The 24710-nt window shown below is 43.6% G+C and overlaps 1 protein-coding gene across 2 annotated transcripts in view; it reads left to right on the forward strand.

Moving 5' to 3' along the window:
* The window catches only part of pparab (peroxisome proliferator-activated receptor alpha b), a 61128-nt gene extending 36838 nt beyond the window's left edge, over positions 1 to 24290 (forward strand). The window contains exons 2-7 of one of the 2 annotated variants that reach the window (XM_020456443.2): positions 864 to 1106; positions 5080 to 5237; positions 9066 to 9204; positions 13799 to 13998; positions 18415 to 18871; positions 19036 to 19280. In XM_020456443.2, the coding sequence (XP_020312032.1) occupies positions 911 to 1106; positions 5080 to 5237; positions 9066 to 9204; positions 13799 to 13998; positions 18415 to 18871; positions 19036 to 19280 (1395 nt within the window). In that variant the 5' untranslated portion in view covers positions 864 to 910. Of the gene's footprint in view, positions 1 to 863; positions 1107 to 5079; positions 5238 to 9065; positions 9205 to 13798; positions 13999 to 18414; positions 18872 to 19035 lie in introns of both variants that reach the window. The other variant, XM_020456442.2, reaches the window with a different exon arrangement.
* The last annotated feature ends 420 nt before the right edge of the window (positions 24291 to 24710 follow it).

Genomic DNA, 24710 nt, shown 5'->3' on the forward strand with positions numbered 1-24710 from the left:
TCCTCTAAATGAAGACCTCTGGGAGCAGGAGGACTATGTTAGTTAATGAGGCCAGCTCTATTTCTCCTGGGTTAACCAACACTGTTCGTAATGCCCGCTGCAGTGCCTACTTTGACCTGCAGCTATTATATACCCACAGTATGCGTCAATGAAACGCAATGCATTTCAGTGTTGACTTAGATCTACAGCCATACACTATGATTCAACGAAATGCTATGTATTTCTCTTATTGGTATATCTGCGACATGGGAATACATTGAGAGGTGTGGGGCTGGAATTCTCTTTGAAGGTGCATGTACTGTTAGACACCATTGACCAGAGTCCAAAATAGACGTGAGTACTGCATGGAGTCTGTTAAGGTTAGACTTCGCCTCAATAGGGTCAAGCCCTGGCTTCAGATGGAGTAGCTCGTCCTCCTCCCCCGTGACTGAGGGTAAATTCTACCCAAAACTATTAGGTCTTTATCACCCCTCCAGCCCCTCCCCTCATCCAGCCCAGAGTCATGCGTTCTGCCCCCCCTCTCCCCAATAACAGTGGGTATGAGGGATCAAGTTGCTGTCTCTAAAATTAGAAGTCCATTGAGGGACCAGACCTGACCAGGCTGTGTTGTGTCACTAGATATGTGTTGCAGAGCTGAAGGCTCCTCCTACTTGTATGGGTCACGTATGCCCCATACACCATTGTGCCAAATTCATTGTACATCGATTGTGCAAACTGACTGTGTATAGAGCCTGTGATTAGCATGCAGAACAGAGTGTGTTCCATCGTTGTCGTCAGGGCTACACTTCATTAGGAACGCTTGTTAGTGTTCAGACCCTCCATTAACTAACCCGCTTTCTCACTCTCCCCTCCTGTCTCTCTAGTCTGATGAGTAATCCCCCCCCTGGTCCTGTCCTCCATTGTGGTCGACATGGCGAGCCACTACCGGCCGCCGTCCCCCCTGGAGGATTCGGTGCTGGGCAGCCCGGTGTGTGGGGACTTCCTTGGGGGCATGGAGGAGCTGCAGGACATCCCCCAGTCCATCGACGGTGACGCCCTCAGCTCCTTGGACGTCCCTGAGTACCAGTCCCAGTCGAGTAACGGCTCCGAAGGATCCACCGTTCTAGGTAAGATAGATATACACTTACCGGACAGTTTATTAGGTACACCCATCCAGTACCGGGTCAGAAACCCCCCTTTGCCGCCAGAACATCTTGAATTATTCGGGCATTCTACAAGTTGTCAGAAACGTTCCACAGGGATGTTGGTCCATGCTGACAATACGCGGTTTCTGCAGATTGGACGGTGGTACATTCATGTTGCAAACAGCCCGTTCTAGCTCATCCCAAATATGCTCTATTTTTCTACGCCTCAATTTGTCCAGTGTTTGTGATCGCGCACCCACTGGAGCCGCTTCTTCTTGTTTTAGGAGTGGAACCCGGTGTGGTCGTCTGCTGCAATAGCCCATCTGTGACAAGGATCCATGAGTTGTGCGTTCCGTGATGCCGTTCTGTACTGCGCTGTACACCACTGTACTGCGCAGTTATTTGTCTGTTTGTGGCCCACCTGTTAGCTTGCACGATTCTTGCCATTCTTCGTCGACCTCTCTCGTCAACGAGCTGTTTTCGCCCACGGGACTGCCGCTGACTGGGTGTTTTTTTTGTCTTCTTCACGTGTTCTTAGTAAACCGTAGACATTGGCGTGTGTGAAAAGCTCAGGAGGGCGGCCGTTTCTGAGATACTGGATCCGGCACCAACAAATCATACAACGGTCAAAGGCGCTCATTTTTCCCATTCTAACGTTCAATCGTCATTTTTCCCATTCTAACGTTCAATCGAATGCCTCGATGCCTGTCTGCCTGCTTGCTGTATATACAAAGCCACGGCCACATGACTCACTGTCTGTAGGAGCAGTACATTTTTGGGAAGGGGGTGGTGTACCTAATAAACTGGCCTGTTGAACGTATACTTTATTAGTCCACACAAGATGGACATTTGTTTTCATCCAACCCCCCAAATATACACACAACACACATTAGGTCGGAGCACCCAATGAACAGTTTAGGGGGTTCATTTCCTTGCTCAAGGGAACATCGGTGGTTGCCAGCTCACTCCCCGACAGACCCACCTCCCCATCAGCACTGGGATTTGATTGGAACTGGCAACCCTCTGGTTGCTGGCCTGTTTCTCTAACCTTGAGGCTGCCGCTGGATGTGTATCTTCAGCAATGTGAGGTAGTGGTAGTGTGATGTGTTTGGTTTATTGGTTACTACTGTCTCACACATGTTATGACGTATTCCCCTTTGACTTACCTTCTCTTATCGAAAAATAGATCATTCAAGTGCCTTATAGTTTCCCTAGTGAGCCTGTCCAATATTTTCAAATAGTTTCTCACCCAATTGTATTTCTTGTTAGTTTTCCTTAAAGTAAGAATGAGTAGCCTACGTTGTAGTAATCCTTTCGTAAGCCAGCTCTACGTTGTTATCGTTTGACCATATATTACCCGATCATTCAGGACCCCTCCTCACATAGCTAATCTGTAATTCACCCTGACTCACAGGGTTAAGAGAGGACACTCGGCTTGTTTAACCTCTGACCTTACCTCAAGGCAACAGAGCTGCTTTTGGCAGAGGGGATATCTGTTCTGTGAATGTCTGTCTCACCTACATATTCACACCCTGAGGCCACTCTCCTCTTCCCCACACTTCCTAAATCCTCACACATTCCTCAACTCACAAGATGAGTCTCACCTGGTACCATATTCCCTATATAGTGTACTACTTTTGACCAGGGCCCTAGTCTATAGGGAGTAGGATGCCATTTTGGACTCGGACACACATTCCCCCACAGCAAATTAGTCAGTGTTAAATAAACACTGACAGTGTTAAATTTAACTAAGGGCCAATGTCTATACGAATCCACACTTTTGAGTGTTAAATGAACACTGTGCTTAGTACTGACACTGCTACACTTTGTCAATGTTAAGGAATGAAAACTTTCAGTGTTATGCAATAACACCTCATGTAGTATTTTTTTACCATTAAGCCAATAGGTCAGTATCGCTTGACAAAGTCGCACAGTGTTGGGTTAAAGACATTACAATAATATTTACAACTCAATCAATCAAATGTATTTATAAAGTCCTTTTTACATCAGCAGTTGTCACAAAGTGTCTTTGAACCAAGCCTAAAACGCAAGAGAGCAAGCAATGTAGAAGCACGGTGATTAGGAAAAACCTCCTAGAAAGGCTGGAACCTAGAAAGAGGGGAACCAGGCTTTGAGGGGTGGCCAGTCCTCTTCTGGCTGTGTCGGGTGGAGATTCTAAGAGTACATGGCCATTGAGGCTAGATCGTTCTTCAAGATCATACTGTAGATGACATGCAGAGTTAAATAATAATCACAGTGATTATAGAGGGTGCAACAGGTCAGCACCTCAGGAGTTGGCTTTTCATAACCAAGCATTCGGAGGTCGAGACAGCAGGTGCGGTAGAGAGAAAGACAGAGAGAGGGACAAGGTACCACGACTAGTGAATTCATTCATTTCCAGTCCTGTGGACTTCGCCTAGTGAGTTCCTACTCTAAATTTATGACAACACATTACACATATCATAAGGCCTTACTTTGACGGCCAGGTTTTACCCTAATCAGTGGTGTTAGGAACCTCCTGGTTTACAAGTCATATTATGCTGGCTTGCAAAGTGATGTCTAATTCCTACTGGAATCCAGCCAGAGTTAGGACAGCCAACAGTTTATTCTGAACTTGCATTCAGAATAACTGTCAAGGTTAGAAACATCGATAATGGAAACTAGCTAAACCATTCAAAATAGAGCAACCATTTCAGTAACGATTGCAATACATCTAACTAACTGATTGGATTAGTTTAGAAGAAAATGATGTTATTTATCTTTATGTAGCATAAGATCAAACAATCAATGTACATACAAAAACACACACATTAAAAACAATCCCCAAAATATCCAGCTGCAGCAGAGCATGCTGGGAAATATGATAATGATGGATGGGGTTTTGATTTTATTCTCCACAGAGTACATAATCAGACTCTCACACTCAACACTGGTTATTAACACCAACACTGGGGGTTCTTTTACACCAATGAGTGTTAAATTCACTCTTAGAAAGTTAATTGAACTCCTGAATCAACACTAGAAGTGTTACACTGAAAAATCAACACTTGGTAACACTGGTCAATTTGCTGTGCCATAAATAATATTTTTGTAAACATTGTGTTGTTTTGTGTCTAATAGAAACCACTGGGATGTGTTAACAAATATGTATTAGTTATTTTGCAAATATAATTGAAACAGGGGATAGGGACTAAGAGGGGGAAGAGGAATGGAGGGGGCTTCATGGAAAATAACAATGATGATATCATGGAAAAGTAATGGAGAGAGTGTTGGAGAAGTACTGGTTGTTTATGGTGGTTTATGGAGTGAAGAAGGCGGGAGAGAGGGGGGAAGAAGAAGCAGACACTGAGTATCTGTGACGTGATATTCTCTTCCTGGTTACAGTGTAGAGTATTGTGTGTGTGTGTGTGTGTCACGTGCAGTTAGTCCAATATTTATCCCTGATTTGGCTTCTCTCACCCACCTCATGTGGGATGACTTAGTGCTGCTCTATTTTGCACCATCCCTGGAACGCTGTGTGGTTGGTGTGTTCTGTATTCAGGTAACAAGAAAGATACCGTGTGTGTATCATGGGTCAATATTTGACTCATCCCCTGAATATAGAAGTGTTGCTCTGTCTGACTGTGTATGACCGTCTCTACGTATTTATAGAGATGTCATGGAACACATATTACATGTGGTCTTCCTCTGTGTTGGGCCAAAGGCATGAGACACCAGTGACTTTCCACTGGTACCACATATTCTGCCAGCTAGGGCAAAGAGGCTTCACAGGCTAGCCACTAATAGGAATATCAATGTATCCAGGTTTATTGGTTCATTGGTTATAAGTGTGTGTGTGTCTGTTATCTGGGCATGACTTTATTCATGTGAGTGTGTGTGTGTGTGTGTGTGTGTGTGTGTGTGTGTGTGTGTGTGTGTGTGTGTGTGTGTGTGTGTGTGTGTGTGTGTTCTCCAGATGCTCTGACCCCAGCATCCAGCCCGTCGTCAGGGGGGTATGGGGCGGCTGCAGGGCTGGAGGAGTTCTCCTCCACCTCTCTCAACCTGGAGTGTCGGGTGTGTGCCGACCGCGCCTCCGGATACCACTACGGAGTTCACGCCTGTGAGGGCTGCAAGGTGAGTGACCAGCCATCACACACACAAACACACACACACACGCAGAGCATGTACATACACACAAAAAAATATATGCCTACATAAACACACACCTGGTCAGAGTGCACTCCAACACATACAGTGGGCAAAAAAGTATTTAGTCAGCCACCAATTGTGCAAGTTCTCCCACTTAAAAAGATGAGAGAGGCCTGTAATTTTCATCATAGGTACACATCAACTATGACAGACAAAATTAGAAACAAAATCCATAAAATCACATTGTAGGATTTTTAATGAATTTATTTGCAAATTATGGTGGAGAATAAGTATTTGGTCACCTACAAACAAGCAAGATTTCTGGCTCTCACAGACCTGTAACTTCTTCTTTAAGAGGCTCCTCTGTCCTCCCCTCGTTACCTGTATTAATGGCACCTGTTTGAACTTGTTATCAGTATAAAAGACACCTGTCCACAACCTCAAACAGTCACACTCCAAACTCCACTATGGCCAAGACCAAAGAGCTGTCAAAGGACACCAGAAACACAATTGTAGACCTGCACCAGGCTGGGAAGACTGAATCTGCAATAGGTAAGCAGCTTGGTTTGAAGAAATCAACTGTGGGAGCAATTATTAGGAAATGGAAGATATACAAGACCACTGATAATCTCCCTCGATCTGGGGCAAGATCTCACCCCGTGGGGTCAAAATGATCACAAGAAAGGTGAGCAAAAATCCCAGAACCACACAGGGGGACCTAGTGAATGACCTGCAGAGAGCTGGGACCAAAGTAACAAAGCCTACCATCAGTAACACACTACGCCTCCAGGGACTCAAATCCTGCAGTGCCAGACGTGTCCCCCTGCTTAAGCCAGTACATGTCCAGGCCCGTCTGAAGTTTGCTAGAGAGCATTTGGATGATCCAGAAGAAGATTGGGAGAATGTCATATGGTCAGATGAAACCAAAATATAACTTTTTGGTAAAAACTCAACTCGTCGTGTTTGGAGGACAAAGAATGCTGAGTTGCATCCAAAGAACACCATACCTACTGTGAAGCATGGGGGTGGAAACATCATGTCTTGGGGCTGTTTTTCTGCAAAGGGACCAGGACGACTGATCCGTGTAAAGGAAAGAATGAATGGGGCCATGTATCGTGAGATTTTGAGTGAAAACCTCCTTCCATCAGCAAGGGCATTGAAGATGAAACGTGGCTGGGTCTTTCAGCATGACAATGATCCCAAACACACCGCCCGGGCAACGAAGGAGTGGCTTCGTAAGAAGCATTTCAAGGTCCTGTAGTGGCCTAGCCAGTCTCCAGATCTCAACCCCATAGAAAATCTTTGAAGGGAGTTGAAAGTCCGTGTTGCCCAGCAACAGCCCCAAAACATCACTGCTCTAGAGGAGATCTGCATGAAGGAATGGGCCAAAATACCAGCAACAGTGTGTGAAAACCTTGTGAAGACTTACAGAAAACGTTTGACCTCTGTCATTGCCAACAAAGGGTATATAACAAAGTATTGAGATAAACTTTTGTTATTGACCAAATACTTATTTTCCACCATAATTTGCAAATAAATTCATTAAAAATCCTACAATGTGATTTCCTGGATTTTCTTTTCTCATTTTGTCTGTCATAGTTGATGTGTACCTATGATGAAAATTACAGGCCTCTCTCATATTTTTAAGTGGGAGAACTTGCACAATTGGTGGCTGACTAAATACTTTTTTGCCCCACTGTATTGTACAACACGGACACTGGTGTGGATGCTCTCTTGGTTAATCATTTCTGGGCCTGTTGAAGAGCAACCCAAGGCTTATGTGTTTTGTCACAAGTCACTGGAGGACAGAGGAGATCTCAATCTGCCACCGAAAGCCCACTATATCACTCTGTAAGATAATGTCGTTTTGGTGTTATTATGACGCACATACCACTAAGTAAGCATATCCCAGTCTTTAGTTGTGACCCAAAGGGAGGTGTTGCTGACCCCATGACCTTTAACATTGTTACTGTATTACTTCTGAGCCTTTTCCCTTACGGAAAATTAATCAACCCCAACAATAATCTCCATTCATTATAATCCACGTAATAATTCACATTTCCTTTTGGTGCAGGATTATTTTCCTACTGTAGCAAACTGGCTCAAATGAAGATCCTACGTCTGTAATTGGAAGATGAAGTGTAAACTCTAACATAGCCTACTCCAAACACATGGTTAAACAAAGGTTAGCCATGTATTGGCAAAAAGCCAAGAATGTCAAGAAAGCTTACAAGCAGCCAGAGGCACTTGCCGCGACTGGTACTCGCTAGTGCTTTTCAAAGCCAATGTCAGCTACTGAGTGTAATTAACTCCAATTAGTGTAATTTGGTCAATATTAGGAGTTGAGAAATAAAGATTGCATTATTCCAAATATTTTCACGGAACCCCCTGCAGTACCTCCGAGACGCCAGGTTGAATATCCATGCCCTAAGGAGAAGAGTCAATTCTCACCCTGCTATGAAAGTCAGGCAAAGATAATGGGTTTTCATCGCTGGCCAGCCCATCTATCCCTGTGCCAGGGCTGTCTGAGTATGGATCTCACATGGCGAAGTTGGCGGTGCTCTCAGTCACTCCTTCCCCTCATGTCAACACACTGTTACACTGAGTTCCACAGTGTATCCTACCCTGCCCTGGCTGGACCTGGCTCAGGGTTAGAGTGGACATTGCCTGAACTGGTCAAGCATAGCTGTCCCAGATTGGAACTCCAGCTATGTGTGCTACATGGTCCATGGAGCAGGCCAGGCCAAGGTACGGGGCCGTAAACCAGAGGTCGCAGTTGCTCTTACAGTGAACTCTGTGAACCTTCCTCTTGGCCAATCAGATGGGTAGCACGGAGTGGGCCGGTGTTTCTCCCGGAGACATGGAGGCACACTGAAGGGCATAGCTAGATACACACATACAATACATACACACACAGGTATTTGGAACCTATGAGTACATTCGGATTGATAAGACTGTACGTTCGGATCCTAGATGCTGATAGGCTAAAACAGCATTCCAGCTTTCCCCTCTCTGATGTCACATACCTACGTGTGCCCTGCTCCGCAGCTGTCTGGTCATCTGAGAGTGACGGGAGGGGAGAGGAGGGGACTGACACCTGGATAGGACGACGTACAAAGACACGAGACAGGTCATGAGGCCGTTGTGTCTGACAGCCATTCTGCCCTGGCCTCATGTGATCCTCGAGGGGTGGGTGTGTGTGTGTCCTTGCAAGTGTTAGTACATGCCATGTGCAGAGACACATTAAGGAGATCTTTCACAAGAATTGGGAAATGAATGACTTGGAATGGGGGTGGCTAAATATGTTCTTCTTAAGCAATTCCCTGTCCATTTCAATAACCCCCCTGCCCCAACCCCAGTCCAAGCCCTTAACCACTCAGCACAGGACATCTACTGCTGCCCATAGCCAGACACTGTTGTTTCTCAGGGTTGTGTAATATAAGTGAAATCCCATTTAGACCTGATAAGCATATATGTCCAGGCTGATAGTGTCATGCTCCAGTCATTTGGGTCCATTCTCAGTATTTCACTTTTTTAACGGTGAAAGTGGCTGTTGGGTGATTGGAGGTTTGCTAGTGTCATGTTCTAGGTCGGGACACTGCCTTCACTTCACTGATAGATAACTGAACTTGAGAAAGTCTTCGATGATGGAACGCAAATTAATAAAGTTAGCAGTTGAGAGATATCAAGATATCTGGTATGAACTGACAATCGTCTTCTTTTATCAAGTCACCGTAGTGAGTTTCTTTCACGAGTGCAGTCTATTGGGTCTCGACCTGAACATTTATCTCTCTCTTCTTTCTGTGCCTGCAGGGTTTCTTTCGGCGGACCATCCGCCTGAAGCTGGAATATGACAAGTGTGAGCGTCGCTGTAAGATACAGAAGAAGAACCGGAACAAGTGCCAATACTGCCGCTTTCAGAAGTGCCTGTCTGTGGGCATGTCCCACAATGGTGAGTTTCTTTTCTTAAAAAAAAGAAAATGTTTTCTTTAACCTTTATTTAACTAGGCAAGTCAGTTAAGAACTAATTCTTATTTACAACGACGGACTACACCAGCCAAACCCGGACAATGCTGGGCCAGTTGTGCGCCGCCCTATGGGACTCCCAATCCCGGCCGGTTGTGGTACAGGCCGGAACACAGACATAGCCAGATCCCTGAGTACTACTTTCTGCATACAGCACAACCTGCCAGCAGCAACCAGAGAGGAACACACACACACATATGCATTGGCATGTAGACATATGCACATATACATGTACGCCATTCAAAACCACACTCTTCAGGAACTGGGAGTTGCAATTTAACACCACATTAACACAGAAGGTTGCTTTTCAAGACTAATGAGTGTAGGCAATCACTTGAGAGACTGCTGTGAATCATACAATTTTCATTAAAAAAAAAAAACAATTGTTCAACATTTGCACCATTTCATATTTTGCTTTATCCAGACACAAACGATGCAATTGATGCATGAGTCTCTCTGCCTCTGTGTGGTGGTCTCTATGCAGACTATCTGGTGTTTCCTTGTGAAGGTCAGTAAAACTATAAGGTGGGGTTGTATTGCGTTGGCTGAACCCTCCTCACCCTTTAGCTGTGGATGTGTGAACAGAGAAACATACAGTGTGAGTGTCAGCCTGGGCCTGCCGGTCATGTGACCAGGGCTGATAGAGCGCTTTAAAGGGTAGTGCAGTGTCTTTCAATGGGATACGTTACTAGTGCAACATTACTGCCTACACACACAGTGTAAAACAAATCGTACAACAGATTTCACTGTACAGAAAAAAATCACAGACATGCATCCTCATACATACCGTACAGACAGACTAACTACAAGCACTATAAACATAAGGATCTTTACTTTATAGAGAGTTAATCTACAAACAAAAACCTTGATCTAGGACAATTAGTTCAAATTCTTTGACCCTATTTGATGGATGTTGTTTACCTGTGTGTTTTATGTCAACATAAAACATGGCATTCTGAAATGTAGCAAAGATCGATGTCCTGCCGTTTACAATGGACTGCAATAGAATTTCGAGGTTGTGTGTTGTGTGTAGGAGGGGCTTAGCAAGGTCACTGTAGCAGTCGGTCAGAGTTGACAGACAGATGGACTGAAGGACAGACACACACATACAGATGTAGGATCTTAATATTATCACTCTTTTGTTGCTGAGAATTGTCCTGCACACCAGGAAATGCAAACTTGTAGTGTATTTGGGTTTTAAAAAGGCTTCTAAAGTTTGCGATTCCACTTTGAAATCGCAGACTTAATTTTCCCCAAATGAAAAATGAATCAACCCCAGTACCAGTAAAAAATGGACACACACTCATTTCAGGGTTTTTCTTTATTTTGACTATTTTCTATATTTCTGTATTGTAGAATAATAGTGAAGACATAAACTATGAAATAACGCATACGGAATCATGTAGTAACCAATTTTTTTTAAACAAATCAAAACATTTGAGATTCTTCAAAGTAGCCACCCTTTTCCTTGATGACAGCTTTGCACATTCTTGGCTTTCTTTCAATCAGCTTCATGAGGTAGTCACCTGAAATGCATTTCAATTAACAGGTGAGCCTTGTTAAAAGTTCATTTGTGGAATTTCTTTCCTTCTTATTGCGTTTGAGCCAATCAGTTGTGTTGTGATAAGGTAGGGTTGGTATAGAGAAGATGGCCTTATTTGGTAAAAGACCAAGTCCATATTATGGCAAAAACAGGTCAAGTAAGCAACAGAAACGACAGTCCATCATTACTTTAAGACATGAAGGTCAGTCAATCAGAAAAATTAAGAACTTTGTTTCTTTGTTTCTTCAAGTGCAGCCGCAAAAACCATCAAGCGCTACGATGATTCTGGCTCTCATGAGGACCGCCACAGGAAAGGAAGACCCAGAGTTAACTCTGCTGCAGAGAATGAGTTCATTAGAGTTACCAGCCTCAGAAATGGCAGCCCAAATAAATGCTTCAGAGTTCAAGTAACAGACACCTCTCAACATCAACTGTACTTTAGTAGTGGTTTCTTGCAGCAATTCAACCATGAAGGCCTGATTCACACAGTCTGCTCTGTGTGAAGACTGTGTGAATCAGGCATTCATGGTTGAATTGCTGCAAGAAACCACTACTAAAGTACACCAATAAAAAGGATTGATTCGCTTGGGCCAAGAAACACGAGCAATGGACATTAGACCGGTTGAAATCTGTCCATGGTCTGATGAGTCCAAATTTGAGATTTTTGGTACCAAACCCTGTGTCTTTGTGAGACGTAGAGTGTGGTTCCCACCATGAAGCATGGAGGAGGAGGTGTGATGGTGTGGAGTTTTTTTGCTGGTCACACTGTCTGATTTTACTTACAATTCAAGGCACACTTAACCAGCATGGCTACCACAGCATTATGCAGTGATTTGCCATCCAATCTGGTTTGCGCGTAGTGGGACTGTGTCCCAACACACTTTCCAGCTGTGTAAGGGCTATTTGACTAAGAAAGAGAGTGATGGAGTGCTGTTTCAGATGTCCTGGCCTCCACAATCACCCAACCTCAACCCAATTGAGATGGTTTGGGATGAGTCGGACTGCAGAGTGAAGGAAAAGCAGCCAACAAGTGCTCAGCATATGTGGGAACTCCTTCAAGACTGTTGGAAAAGCATTCCAAGTGAAGCTGGTTGAGAGAATGCCAAGAGTGTGCAAAGATGTCTTGGCAAAGGGTGGCTCCTTTGAAGAATCTAAAATATCATATTTCCAGTTGCTGCAGGGTTATTTGTCTGCTATAGCAAACTGGTTCAAATTAAGATCCTACATCTGTAGACCTGGGGACTAGTGTCAGTGAACTCATGGACACACTTCAGGTTATGAAACCACTGAATTGAACACTGTCATGCTGCAGAGCAATCTAATATGTGGACTCATGCTCAACATTAGTATTTATTTCACATCTGGGGTGTGTCCAAGACGAATTTCTCCTTGTGGAAACACGTCTGTTGTGTTTCCTAAATGTAACCGTATACAGGGGAAAGGACATGGGAGAGGGTGAAGGAACCTGATACACTGAGGAGGACTACAGCAGGACTACAGCCCTCCCTCCTCTTTAAGCCTTGCAACAGCATAGGTTGGGTTGTTTGTTGTTTGTGCTCTGCTGTAGAGGGTCAGAGACTCATCCTCTCCTCAGCTTAGCCTGATGTTCTTATCCTGGGTATCCTGATCCCTACTCAGAGCATCTCTCACTTCCTCTTTCGCTAATGAATCTTTCAAATACATTTAGCGTTTGCTTTAGCCTGCCTGGAGAGCCAGGTGGTTGGCTCTACACCTGTGAAATCGTGATTTGTCCAAATAAACATTGATGAAAAATCCAAGCTCCGGAATTACTGGTGATTGTTAGCTATCGGTGCCCATAGTATAATTAAGCAATAAGGCCCAAGGGGGTGTGGTATATGACCATAATACCACGGTTAATTGCTAGTCTTATGTACGACGCAACACGGAGTGCCTGCATACAGCTATTAGCCGTGGTGTATTGGCCATATACCACAAACACCCAAGGTCCCTTATTGCAACTATAAATGTAATTAGACCAGTAAATAGTACTTTTTTTGTCATATACCACAGCTTTCAGACAATCAGCATTCAGGGCTCGAACCACCCGGTTTATAAAGACAGTTATAAACTGGGTGGTTGAGCCCTGAATGCTGATTGTCTGAAAGCCGTGGTATATCGGATCGTATACAATGGGTATGACAGAAAAGTACTATTTACTGGTCTAATTACTTTGGTAAACAGTTTATAATAGCAATAAGGGACCTCGGGTGTTTGTGGTATATGGCCAATATACCACGGCTAATAGCTGTATGCAGGCACTCCGCGTCGCATATCCTAGTTAGACACTTAGGATCAGATTGTCTGAAAGAGTCAGAGTTCGCTCTGTACAAAAACAACACACGCGCACACACACTAGCACTAGCTATCTGATTGGTCCTATTTCCTTTAGCGGTCTAACACATTGTTCTTCAACTGCCTCTCATCCTGCCCCCACTTCTCTCAACTGTCTCCAGGGATCCATAGCCTGTCTACATTTTACTTCTTTTTTTAAAACACGTTTGTCCTTCAGCAGACGCTCTTCTCCAGAGCAACTTACAGTAAGTGCATTTATCTTTAGATAGCTAGGTGAGACAACTACATATCTCAGTTGTGGTAAGTACATTTTTCCTCAAAGAATAGAAAACATAACAAATCTCACAACAGAAACAAAAGGCCCAGGAGGTGGGGCAGCCCAAGAGGCAGGCGTCCATCTTGTTTCCCATAACTTCCGACGTATCAGATTCCATTACCACATGCTCCTGGAAACAACCATACCTCTTCCAAGTTACACCCCAAAACATTTGAACAACAGTGTTCATGATTTGGCAAACAAATTTAAAAAATACACATTGACTTGTGTCTCCATATATCTCTCAGCAAAACAGATGCATCATTGTCCGTTGTATTGTAAATACTGTATATTATTTTTTTCATGTACCTTCTCATCTGTGCAATCGCCTCTTTTCTCTCTAATTAGCGATCCGTTTTGGTCGGATGCCCCAGTCTGAGAAGCTGAAGCTGAAGGCAGAGATCCTGACGGGTGACAGGGAGGTGGAGGACCCCCAGCAGGCCGACCAGAAGACTTTGGCCAGGCACATTTATGAGGCCTACCTCAAGAACTTCAACATGAACAAGGCCAAAGCCCGCACCATCCTCACTGGCAAGACGAGCACTCCAGTAAGAGCAGTGTGTAGAATTGTGTGTGTGTGGGGGGGGGCTTGGATTAAAAATTAAACTAACTCTCCAAAGAGAATCATTCAAATGTGGAAATGCAATACTATTTTTTTGCAACCCTGATGATACTGCATGTCTTCTGTGCAATCAGATGGGTCCAATATTATATTTTGAATTATTCCCTTTGGAGTGCGTTGGCTGCATTTTGATCCGGTTTGAATGGGATGCAATGTGAAAACCAAACAGTCCTTGTGTGTCAACATAACCTGTTGGCAACCACTACCCACTAGGAGCCAAAGAACCATGCAACGACAAAAATAACTTGATCAATGGCATTTAGAAGCCAACGTGTCTGGACAAGGACACATCTGCCTGAATACATGAAGAACAACTCTGTATGACCCTGACTTATAATGGACCATTATCAACAGTGTTGGAAGACCACTGCACCCCTCCCTCTCTTTCTTTCTTTCTTTCTTTCTTTAAAGATGGTCCCCTTAGATCTGTGGTCTCCATTCATTCTTTCATCACATGGGAGAATAAATGGGTGGGGTAAGGGTGAGGTTATCTGGTGAGTGGTTGAAATCCATCTTCGGTGGGTGTAGGTGTGGCAGACGTCAGAGAGGAAGATCACGGGATTATAAACCATGAGTAGAAGTGGTGGATTAACGACATAGTAACACTGTATGGATAGACATCCCACTCAGCTTTAGCGTAGCCTTTAGCAATGCATTGTACTGTCTTCTGCACATTGCAGTGTCTTCTGACCTTGTTTTCTGTTGTTGATCAAGCTGCTCTTACCCAGCTGCCACCTTCAGCAATAATATTCTGGCCTGCATTTGCCAGTCAGATGTTGGGAGCGTATCATATTGTGAGTTGAGTAAGCTGTGTGTCGTACGCAGCTCTCAGTTAGGAGCAAGTGCTGGATTGGCTCCTGTGGGAATGTTCACCACCGCAGCTCTGGTCATGTACTTACAGCCTGACCAACACAGTGACCCAGATACCTGTTGTTTACCACCGCAGCTCTGGTCGTGTACTTACAGCCTGACCAACACGGTGACCCAGATACGTGTTGTTTACCACCGCAGCTCTGGTCGTGTACTTACAGCCTGACCAACACGATGACCCAGATACGTGTTGTTTACCACCGCAGCTCTGGTCGTGTACTTACAGCCTGACCAACACGATGACCCAGATACGTGTTGTTTACCACCGCAGCTCTGGTCGTGTACTTACAGCCTGACCAACACGATGACCCAGATACGTGTTGTTTACCACCGCAGTTCTGGTCGTGTACTTACAGCCTGACCAACACGATGACCCAGATACGTGTTGTTCACCACCGCAGCTCTGGTCGTGTACTTACAGCCTGACCAACACGATGACCCAGATACGTGTTGTTTACCACCGCAGCTCTGGTCGTGTACTTACAGCCTGACCAACACGATGACCCAGATACGTGTTGTTCACCACCGCAGCTCTGGTCGTGTACTTACAGCCTGACCAACACGATGACCCAGATACGTGTTGTTTACCACCGCAGCTCTGGTCGTGTACTTACGGCCTGACCAACACGATGACCCAGATACGTGTTGTTTACCACCGCAGCTCTGGTCGTGTACTTACAGCCTGACCAACACGATGACCCAGATACGTGTTGTTTACCACCGCAGTTCTGGTCGTGTACTTACAGCCTGACCAACACGATGACCCAGATACGTGTTGTTCACCACCGCAGCTCTGGTCGTGTACTTACAGCCTGACCAACACGATGACCCAGATACGTGTTGTTTACCACCGCAGCTCTGGTCGTGTACTTACAGCCTGACCAACACGATGACCCAGATACGTGTTGTTCACCACCGCAGCTCTGGTCGTATACTTACAGCCTGACCAACACGATGACCCAGATACGTGTTGTTTACCACCGCAGCTCTGGTCGTGTACTTACAGCCTGACCAACACAGTGACCCAGATACGTGTTGTTTACTACCGCAGCTCTGGTCGTGTACTTACAGCCTGACCAACACGATGACCCAGATACGTGTTGTTTACCACCGCAGCTCTGGTCGTATACTTACAGCCTGACCAACACGATGACCCAGATATGTGTTGTTTAGCAGCCTCACACTCTAAAAAACAACATGTTGAAAACACCTCATGAGAGTCAGTGATAACAGTTGAGTTTAAGTTCACAGTCCTCGTGTATTTTCTATTGGAGCTGGTGTCCTTGCAGTGCTTGCTTGAAGAAGCGCAGGCAGTCGTGTTTTTGTAAGACGTGGCTCTATCTAAGGGTACAGACCTGATAAGATGAGATTGTCCTGTTGTTTGTTTCGCTACAGTGTAGGACATCACAGCTAATCTAAACCCGGTTTGCCCTGTCCCCCAACAGACATATTCCAGGAGAAATAAGCTACTGTAACCTTCACAGTTACATAACGACAACCAAAATAAAATGTAGGTTTTGAGACTGTGATGAACGGAGGTGTTCTATAACGTACTCTAGGATCAAGGACAGGACTTGGGTTATGTTACAATGAGGATTTACAACTGCTTGCGATAAAGGCTCTCTTTTCTTTCTGTCAATAAATGTTTTATATAGGCTCACTATCGCTACATGTAGGCAGGACTGTTTGTGAAACATATCGTTCCTTCATTCTAGTAGTAGTAGTAATATTACAAATACCTACAGTTGAAGTCGGAAGTTTACATCCACTTAGGTTGGAGTCATTAAAACTTGTTTTTTCAACCACCTCACACATCTCTTGTTAACAAACTATAGTTTTGGCAAGTTGTTTAGGATATCTACTTTGTGCATGACACAAGTAATTTTTCCAACAATTGTTTACAGACAGATTATTTCACTTATAATTCACTGTATCACAATTCCAGTGGGTCAGAAGTGTACATACACCAAGTTGACTGTGCCTTTAAACAGCTTGGAAAATTCCAGAAAACGATGTCACGGCTTTAGACACTTCTGATAGGCTAATTGACATAATTTGAATCAATTGGAGGTGTACCTGTGGATGTATTTCAAGACCTACGTTCAAACTCAGTGCCTTTTTGGTTGACATCATGGGAAAATCAAAAGAAATCAGACCTCAAGACCTAAAAAAAAAATTGTAGACCTCCACAAGTCTGGTTCATCCTTGGGAGCAATTTCCAAACGCCTGAAGGTACCACGTTCATCTGTACAAACAATAGTACGCAAGTATAAACAACATGGGACCACACAGCCGTCATACCGCTTAGGAAGGAGACGCGTTCTGTCTCCTAGAGATGAACGTACTTTGGTGCGAAAAGTGCAAATCAATCCCAGAACAACAGCAAAGGACCTTGTGAAGATGCTGGAGGAAACAGGTACAGACGTATCTATATCCACAGTAAAACAAGTCCTATATGGACATAACCTGATTGGCCGCTCAGCAAGGAAGAAGCCACTGCTCCAAAACCACCATTAAAAAAAAGCCAGACTACGGTTTGCAACTGCACATGGGGACAAAGATCGTACTTTTTGGAGAAATGTCCTCTGGTCTGATGAAACAAAAATATAACTTTTTGGCCATAATGACCATTGTTATGTTTGGAGGAAAAAGGGGGAGGCTTGCAAGCCGTAGAACACCATCCCAACCGTGAAGCATGGGGGTGGCAACATCATGTTGTGGGGGTGCATTGCTGCTGGAGGGACTGGTGCACTTCACAAAATATTTGGCATCATGAGGCAGGAGAATTATGTGGATATATTGAAGCAACATCTGAAGACGTCAGTCAGGAAGTTACAGCTTGGTCGCAAATGGGTCTTCCAAATGGACAATGACCCCAAGCAAACGTACAAAGTTGTGGCAAAATGGCTTAAGGACAACAAAGTCAAGGTGGGCAGAACTGGAAAAGTGTGTGAGAGCAAGGAGGCCAACAAACCTGACTCCGTTACACCAGCTCTGTCAGGAGGAATGGGCCAAAATTCACCCAATTTATTGTGGGAAGCTTGTGAAAGGCTACCTGAAACGTTTGACCCAAGTTAAACAATTTAAAGGCAATGCTACCAAATACTAATTGAGTGTATGTAAACTTCTGACCCACTGGGGATGTGATGAAATAAATAAAGCTGAAATAAATCATTCTCTAATATTATTCTGACATTTCACATTCTTAAAATAAAGGGGTGCCCTAAAACAGGGAATTTTTACTAGGATTAAATGTCAGGAATTGTGAGAAACTGAGTTTTTAAATGTATTTGGCTAAGGTGTAAGTAAACTTCAGACTTCAACTGTATCTTATCCACAGGTTCTAGGTAGGGGCTAGGGTTCCGTTTGAAACAGTTTCCTATCTACCGGCCTTCCTTCATACAAGGCTGTCATTACACATGGCTACAGACTATGTTTCCTCACCACCCTGTCTCCCTCCATGCCCCTGCAGCCCTTCGTCATCCATGACATGGAGACCCTCCAGCTGGCAGAGCAGACCCTGGTGGCTAAGATGGTGGGCACGGCCGGAGGCCATCTGCTTGAGAAGGAGGCTGAGGTCCGCATCTTCCACTGCTGCCAGTGCACCTCCGTAGAGACGGTCACAGAGCTAACCGAGTTCGCCAAGTCTGTCCCCGGCTTCTCCAGCCTGGACCTGAACGACCAGGTGACTCTGCTGAAGTACGGCGTGTATGAGGCACTGTTCGCCCTGCTGGCATCGTGTATGAACAAGGACGGCCTCCTGGTGGCCTACGGATCGGGCTTCATCACCAGGGAGTTCCTCAAGAGTCTGAGGAGGCCCTTCAGCGACATGATGGAGCCAAAGTTTCAGTTCGCCATGAAGTTCAACGGGCTGGAGCTGGATGACAGTGACCTGGCTCTGTTTGTGGCTGCCATCATCTGCTGTGGAGGTGAGAGAGAGAGAACGGGAGAGGCTGGGATCTGGGGTTAATGACCACTAATTGGTACACTATCTTGATGGATTTGCTAGTCCCCTCAATGCCAATCATAATGTCTCTTCTTGGGTTGACATAATCCTTTCTCTAACTCTCCTCTCCTTATTTCTCTGCCTCAGACCGCCCTGGCCTGGTGAACGTGACCCACATCGAGTGCATGCAGGAGAACATTGTTCAGGTGCTGCAGCTCCACCTGCTGGCCAACCACCCAGACGACACCTTCCTCTTCCCCAATCTGCTGCAGAAACTTGCCGACCTCCGTCAACTGGTCACCGAGCATGCGCAGTTGGTCCAGGAGATCAAGAAGACAGAGGACACGTCACTCCACCCCCTGCTGCAGGAGATCTATAGGGACATGTACTGAGATATTGAGCCCAGGGAGAAGGGCTGGGGGCTGAGGACACACACCTCACCCTCTATTTTGGGGACATAGAAAGGAGGTGGTCTGCCATTTTGGGGACGCAGGCGTGAACAGTCTATCTGAACAGTCCCACGGTGATAGGGTTGAACCACTGAACCCCCAGATACAGGGTTGCTCGTGTTTCTCAGCAGCGAGAGTATTGGTGTTTATGAGGCCCAGACATCACAGGACAAGACAGAACTACAGGACACTATTCTGGGGCACCTGCAGTTGGGTCCACTACTCCTACATGGACCTATAGGGCCGTATTACATGTGTGGAGGGGCAGTGTGGAGCTGAATTGAGTCTCCTGTCCTATCCTAGTGTTTATCCTAATGCAGTTCCCAGCTAGAGAACATGTATCGGGCTGGAGTACACAGATCAAATAATACATTTCTGTTTTGGGTAAGTAAGATTCAGTCAGACTATAACCGCCAGAATCCCTGCTTAGGTACACGCTTAAAGGGGCCTGCACTGAGCCATACTCCGGCACTAGAGTGAAGAACAGCAGAACTTACTCTTCAGAACACCACTCCAGCGGTATGTTTATAACTATGCCTTTGTGTACCGAACGTGAGAGCGAGAGGAAAGAATGAATGTGATGCCCACCTACTTTGCAGTAAAGACACCCAAGTGACTTCAATGCTGACTACAGATTTTAGATGTGAGTGACTGTGTCTCACAGCAAGGCAGCTTTTTCAGTGATTGGCTGTGCTCCCCCAGTGAAGTACAGATGTAGGTTCTTTATTTGAGATGGTTTTGCTACAACAGGATAATACTTCTGCAGCAACAGGAAATGTGAATTATAATTCATGGACATTTTCTGTCGGGGTTGATACCTTTTCCGTTAGTGCCAATCAAGTCTGAAATGTAAAAGGAGAAATTGCAAACGCTAGAAACCTTTTACCCTACACGTTTGCATTTCCTGCTGTGCAGGAAAAATTCTCAGCGACTAAAAGAGTGATTTAAGATCCTACATCTGTCATGGGATTGCATGGTCAGTTTCCTAATGCACCATACTGTACCAGACTATTGTCCCTCAGATGCGGCTGTAGCGGCTCAAAATCCAACTCACAGGACAAGTAAATGTAACGGATTGCTTCATTCATTTTGGGAAAGCTCTCCTGTGCCTTATCAAATTCTTTCACCTGCTTAGGCGATAACAAATCATGTATTATCAATGGGATTCCTCTGAAAAAAAAACTAGAACTATAATTTAGCCATTGATTTAACATGGTCACGTTCACTAATGTTATCATGGATGAGGCTAAAGAGTTTCAGTAATTGCCCCCTCTTTGTCTCTCTGAATATTCTGTCCTTTGCTATTTTTGACAGACAGACACACTCTTGGCCTCAACAGGCCTCCGTTGTTCCAACATCAGTTTACTCTTCAGTCATTCTACAGAGAATTATTCCCCATGTGCTGTATAGGGATGGTTTCACGTCCCTTACCATCCGTCTCATTTTCCTCTCCTATCTAGACCAAACTCTAACAGGGAGGCTTTGGTGCGCATTATATTCATTTCATAAAACCAATGTGAAACTAAATGAACTTTAACAGATTTTTTTCAGTACTTTCACAAACAAAGGCAAACAAACTACCATGTCAATAGTGTTTCCCCCACCCTTCAGAACATGGCTCTATCAGGACATTTTGTTTGGAAGTAGTTTGATTTTCTTCATAACAGACATTCAGAAAAGACCACTGTCAGAGATTCACTATGTAAATGCACCCACAATGCAACACTAAAGCACAAGTATGCTTCCGAGATGTGATATGAGTCTATGTGGTATACTGTACCTCCGTAATTATGCCTTTTTGAGAAAAAACAAACACATTTGGCACTCCATCTTGTTTTGCGTTCTGGTATTAAAGGTCTAATCCGACGTTAAACTACATTAAAACCTTAACACATGCAGATTGAGAGCAGGTTTACCACATTTTAAGCAATTTTAAGCAATACCAGAAAGCCTGTTATTTTACTCTCTCACTCATATTATCACCCCCATTACACATATCTGACTTACTCTCTTACTCAATCATCTCTCTCTCTCTCTCTCTCATTTCTCTCTCTCTCTAGCTCTCTCTCTCTCTCTCTTACTCTCTCTTCTCTCCCTTTCTTGCTCTCTCTCTGTCACAGTGCCTCGTTTGGCTTGGTCCTCTTTCTTGCCCCATAGATTAAGGGCACGATTCAATCTGTAGCGTGGAAGATCTGCGTTGCAGCTCAGATGACATTTAAAGTTCATTTCCGATAGAGCCGACAAATGCAGCGTTTAGTGTGAATGCAATCTCTGCAAACGCGGTAACATTGCCTTTAAATGTTAGATCTTCCGAGCCCTTAGGTTCAGGGAATTATGCTACACAACGATAATACTTTATTTTGGATTGATGACAGATGACCATTGTTGCGCTCTCTTTTTCTTACAAAATAGAATAGCAAACATTTCAACTCTGACTGGTTTAATATGGAATGTCAACTAACCCAGCTCTCTTCGTGATTTGAAATATTAATGGATGACAACTTTACACCTGAATGTTAGAATCTAGTAGAGATGACACACTAAAACTGCTTCATCAAACCAGCCATCGATCCCTCACAGAGCTAATGGGAATGCTGCAAAAGCATAATGAAATAATCATTCACGTGTGCATGTTTGTCTGACGGAAGTACGTTCTTAAGTGCATTTTCTGTGAGGGAATGTTTTTTGTTCTTTGCTTACCGTACCAAATTCTCATCGGAATCCATAAATCAATGATTTGGTTTCATGTAATGGACTCGCTGCACCACATTGTATAAATGCTTTGTACATAGATTCAGTGATTATGTGATTGCTTGCCCCAACTATAACTGGAGGTTTACAAGATATGAACTAATATTGGATATGTTTTGTATTCCTCTTTGTCTGGTAAATACTTTTCAATGTTTTCAATTGTACAGAAATGCAGGTATGTTTTTTCGCTTAAAAGCCAAATCCACACCAAAAAATATTTTGGTATTTATTTCATTAGTCCACTGTTAATACAGTCCCATAATGTATTGCATGTCAGCAGTTAAGTTTTTAAAATATAGGATTTTCAGGAAGCAAAGTGTTTCGCATCATATGATGCATTTTGTATCATTATGATGATGTGGCAAGTGACACTTTGCTTCTTGGAAGTCCAATATCTTGGAAATTTGACTGCCGACATGGACTAATGAAAAAAAGACCACAATATCGATTTGGGGGGATTTTTATTTTAAGCCCTACCTAATTTGACCATGTTATAATTGAGTTGGATCTTATTTTTATACTAAAGCTAAAGCATATCTATGAGTAGATCGGAAATTGTTCTGTTGAAGAGTGCAATGTAAATAGACTAAGAGTAACTAAGTAACTGGTGATATAACCATAGATTTGATTCCCAATGGGGACATTCCTTTTGTTAATTCCCACACTATAGAGGGAGAGTTAACATGTTATGTACAGTGTGTGCTGTGCTTAGCTTTAGGGATACTAAAAGCACTCATAGCTAATATCAAGACTTGACCGCGAAACCTGCTATGGGTTATTGGCACTACTTTTTCACTAGACAACGTGATCTGGATATAATCTTTGTCTTGAACAGACAGAAGTAAATAATTAGCATTAAGACTGGTAATAATACAGTACTTACAAGTCTCCTTCTACGTTGTCATCTCAGGTTGAAGATTAAATAGTAGAGGAGATGTTTAGGGCGTAGTTTCACGATTCACAACATAAATGCTCCATAATTGCCTCTCCGTGTCCTTCAAGCTAAGCGGTTTTGTCGTTTTTGTGGCCCTATTATATCCCTTCTCTGTATTGATAAATATATACGACATTATGCACTCAGAACTTGTCCACTTAGACACAATGCACAGCGATTTCATAACAGTCAAATGCAGTTGAAGAAAAATGCAGCAATAAGATGCAGTATATTGTTTATTAACACGCTCCCATTGTATCAAGCTTTTTGCCCGCTTCCTTTCTCCTCCTCGCTCACTGCTATGTTCTAATTTAACCATAATCATGCCATATGTTAGAGGACTGAATTTCAAGCTGCCTGTAGTGGTAGTTCTATAGTATGTATTCCTCGGGAATGTCAGGCCTCCATAGAATGCAACAATGCTTTAATCCACTGCCACCTGGATCTAGATTCTAGAATCACCAGGTGAACTGAACACATTAGGGATTAAACACAACCCGTGCCTTAACCCATGCCATACAACATTAGTCACAATACAGTATAGCCCTAAAGATGCGCACAGGTCTGTGTCACCAAGGTGCTGGTATGGATGTGACACTACACCAGTACAGAGATACACAAAGAGAGGATATGACATAGTGACAGAATTAGGGAAGGTATCAGAATTGTGATAGGCAGACGGATTATTGTTGAATCTGTGGAACACAATGACTGTTTGGAATCACGATCTTCCAAATGAGAGAGATCTCTGTCTTGCAATAGTGACAATACAAACAAGGTAATATAATGGTTCAAATACTAGAGATTTCTGCTACCCTTAGTGACGTATATTATTTTGTGTTGAATTGTCAAGCATCTTTTGACAAGTATCAGGGAAAATGTTGTCTTCCTTAGGTTGTCGTAGTTTAGGACATAACGGGGGACTCTTCTTCTTGTTGAGTTTATAGGGCACTGCCATAGAGCACACAAATAATAATAGCAATAATAATAACAAATAAATAAAACTACATAGAAATGACGAGGGCATCAGATATAGGAAATACGATTTTGATTCTGTATTCATTTACTAAATGTCATGGAGTTGATGCAGTGTTTTTATGGCTAGTGTCATGCACAGAGACCGGAGATGATCTTTAGAGGTTTATGTGTACTGTGGCTTTGTATCAATACTGTAAATGTTTGACAAATGTACTGTATATCTTAGTCATTTAAACAATAAACAAGTTGACTTTGAATGGACTTTAAAATAAAATGATTTTAAAATCCAACATTATTGTCCATCTATTTTTTTTATGTGAATAATAACGTTGTATTGATGGTGAGAGCTGAATATATGAAAGAAACAGGCGATTCTAGGATTTTTGTTGATGGGGTGGCCAATGGGGCACCAAGAACCAGTCATGTATTTTTAATTTTTGTATCCCAGCCCCCGTTCCCGCAGGAGGCCTTTTGGTAGGCCGTCATTGTAAATAAGAATTTGTTCTTAACTGATCTGCCTAGTTAAAATTAAAGGTTAAATAAAAACAAAATAAATAAAAATGGGTGGCCATGGGAAATCAACAAATTGTTTCACAAATAGCGTTTGAAAATTGTCTTGAACTACGATTCATTGTATTAAATAACTTTAAATTTGTTACTGCCCTAATTTATAAATAAATCCATTAGAAGAGATCCATATTGATCCATAT

This window comes from Oncorhynchus kisutch, linkage group LG22 (genome assembly GCF_002021735.2).
Source record: "Oncorhynchus kisutch isolate 150728-3 linkage group LG22, Okis_V2, whole genome shotgun sequence".
Classification (NCBI taxonomy): domain Eukaryota; kingdom Metazoa; phylum Chordata; class Actinopteri; order Salmoniformes; family Salmonidae; genus Oncorhynchus; species Oncorhynchus kisutch.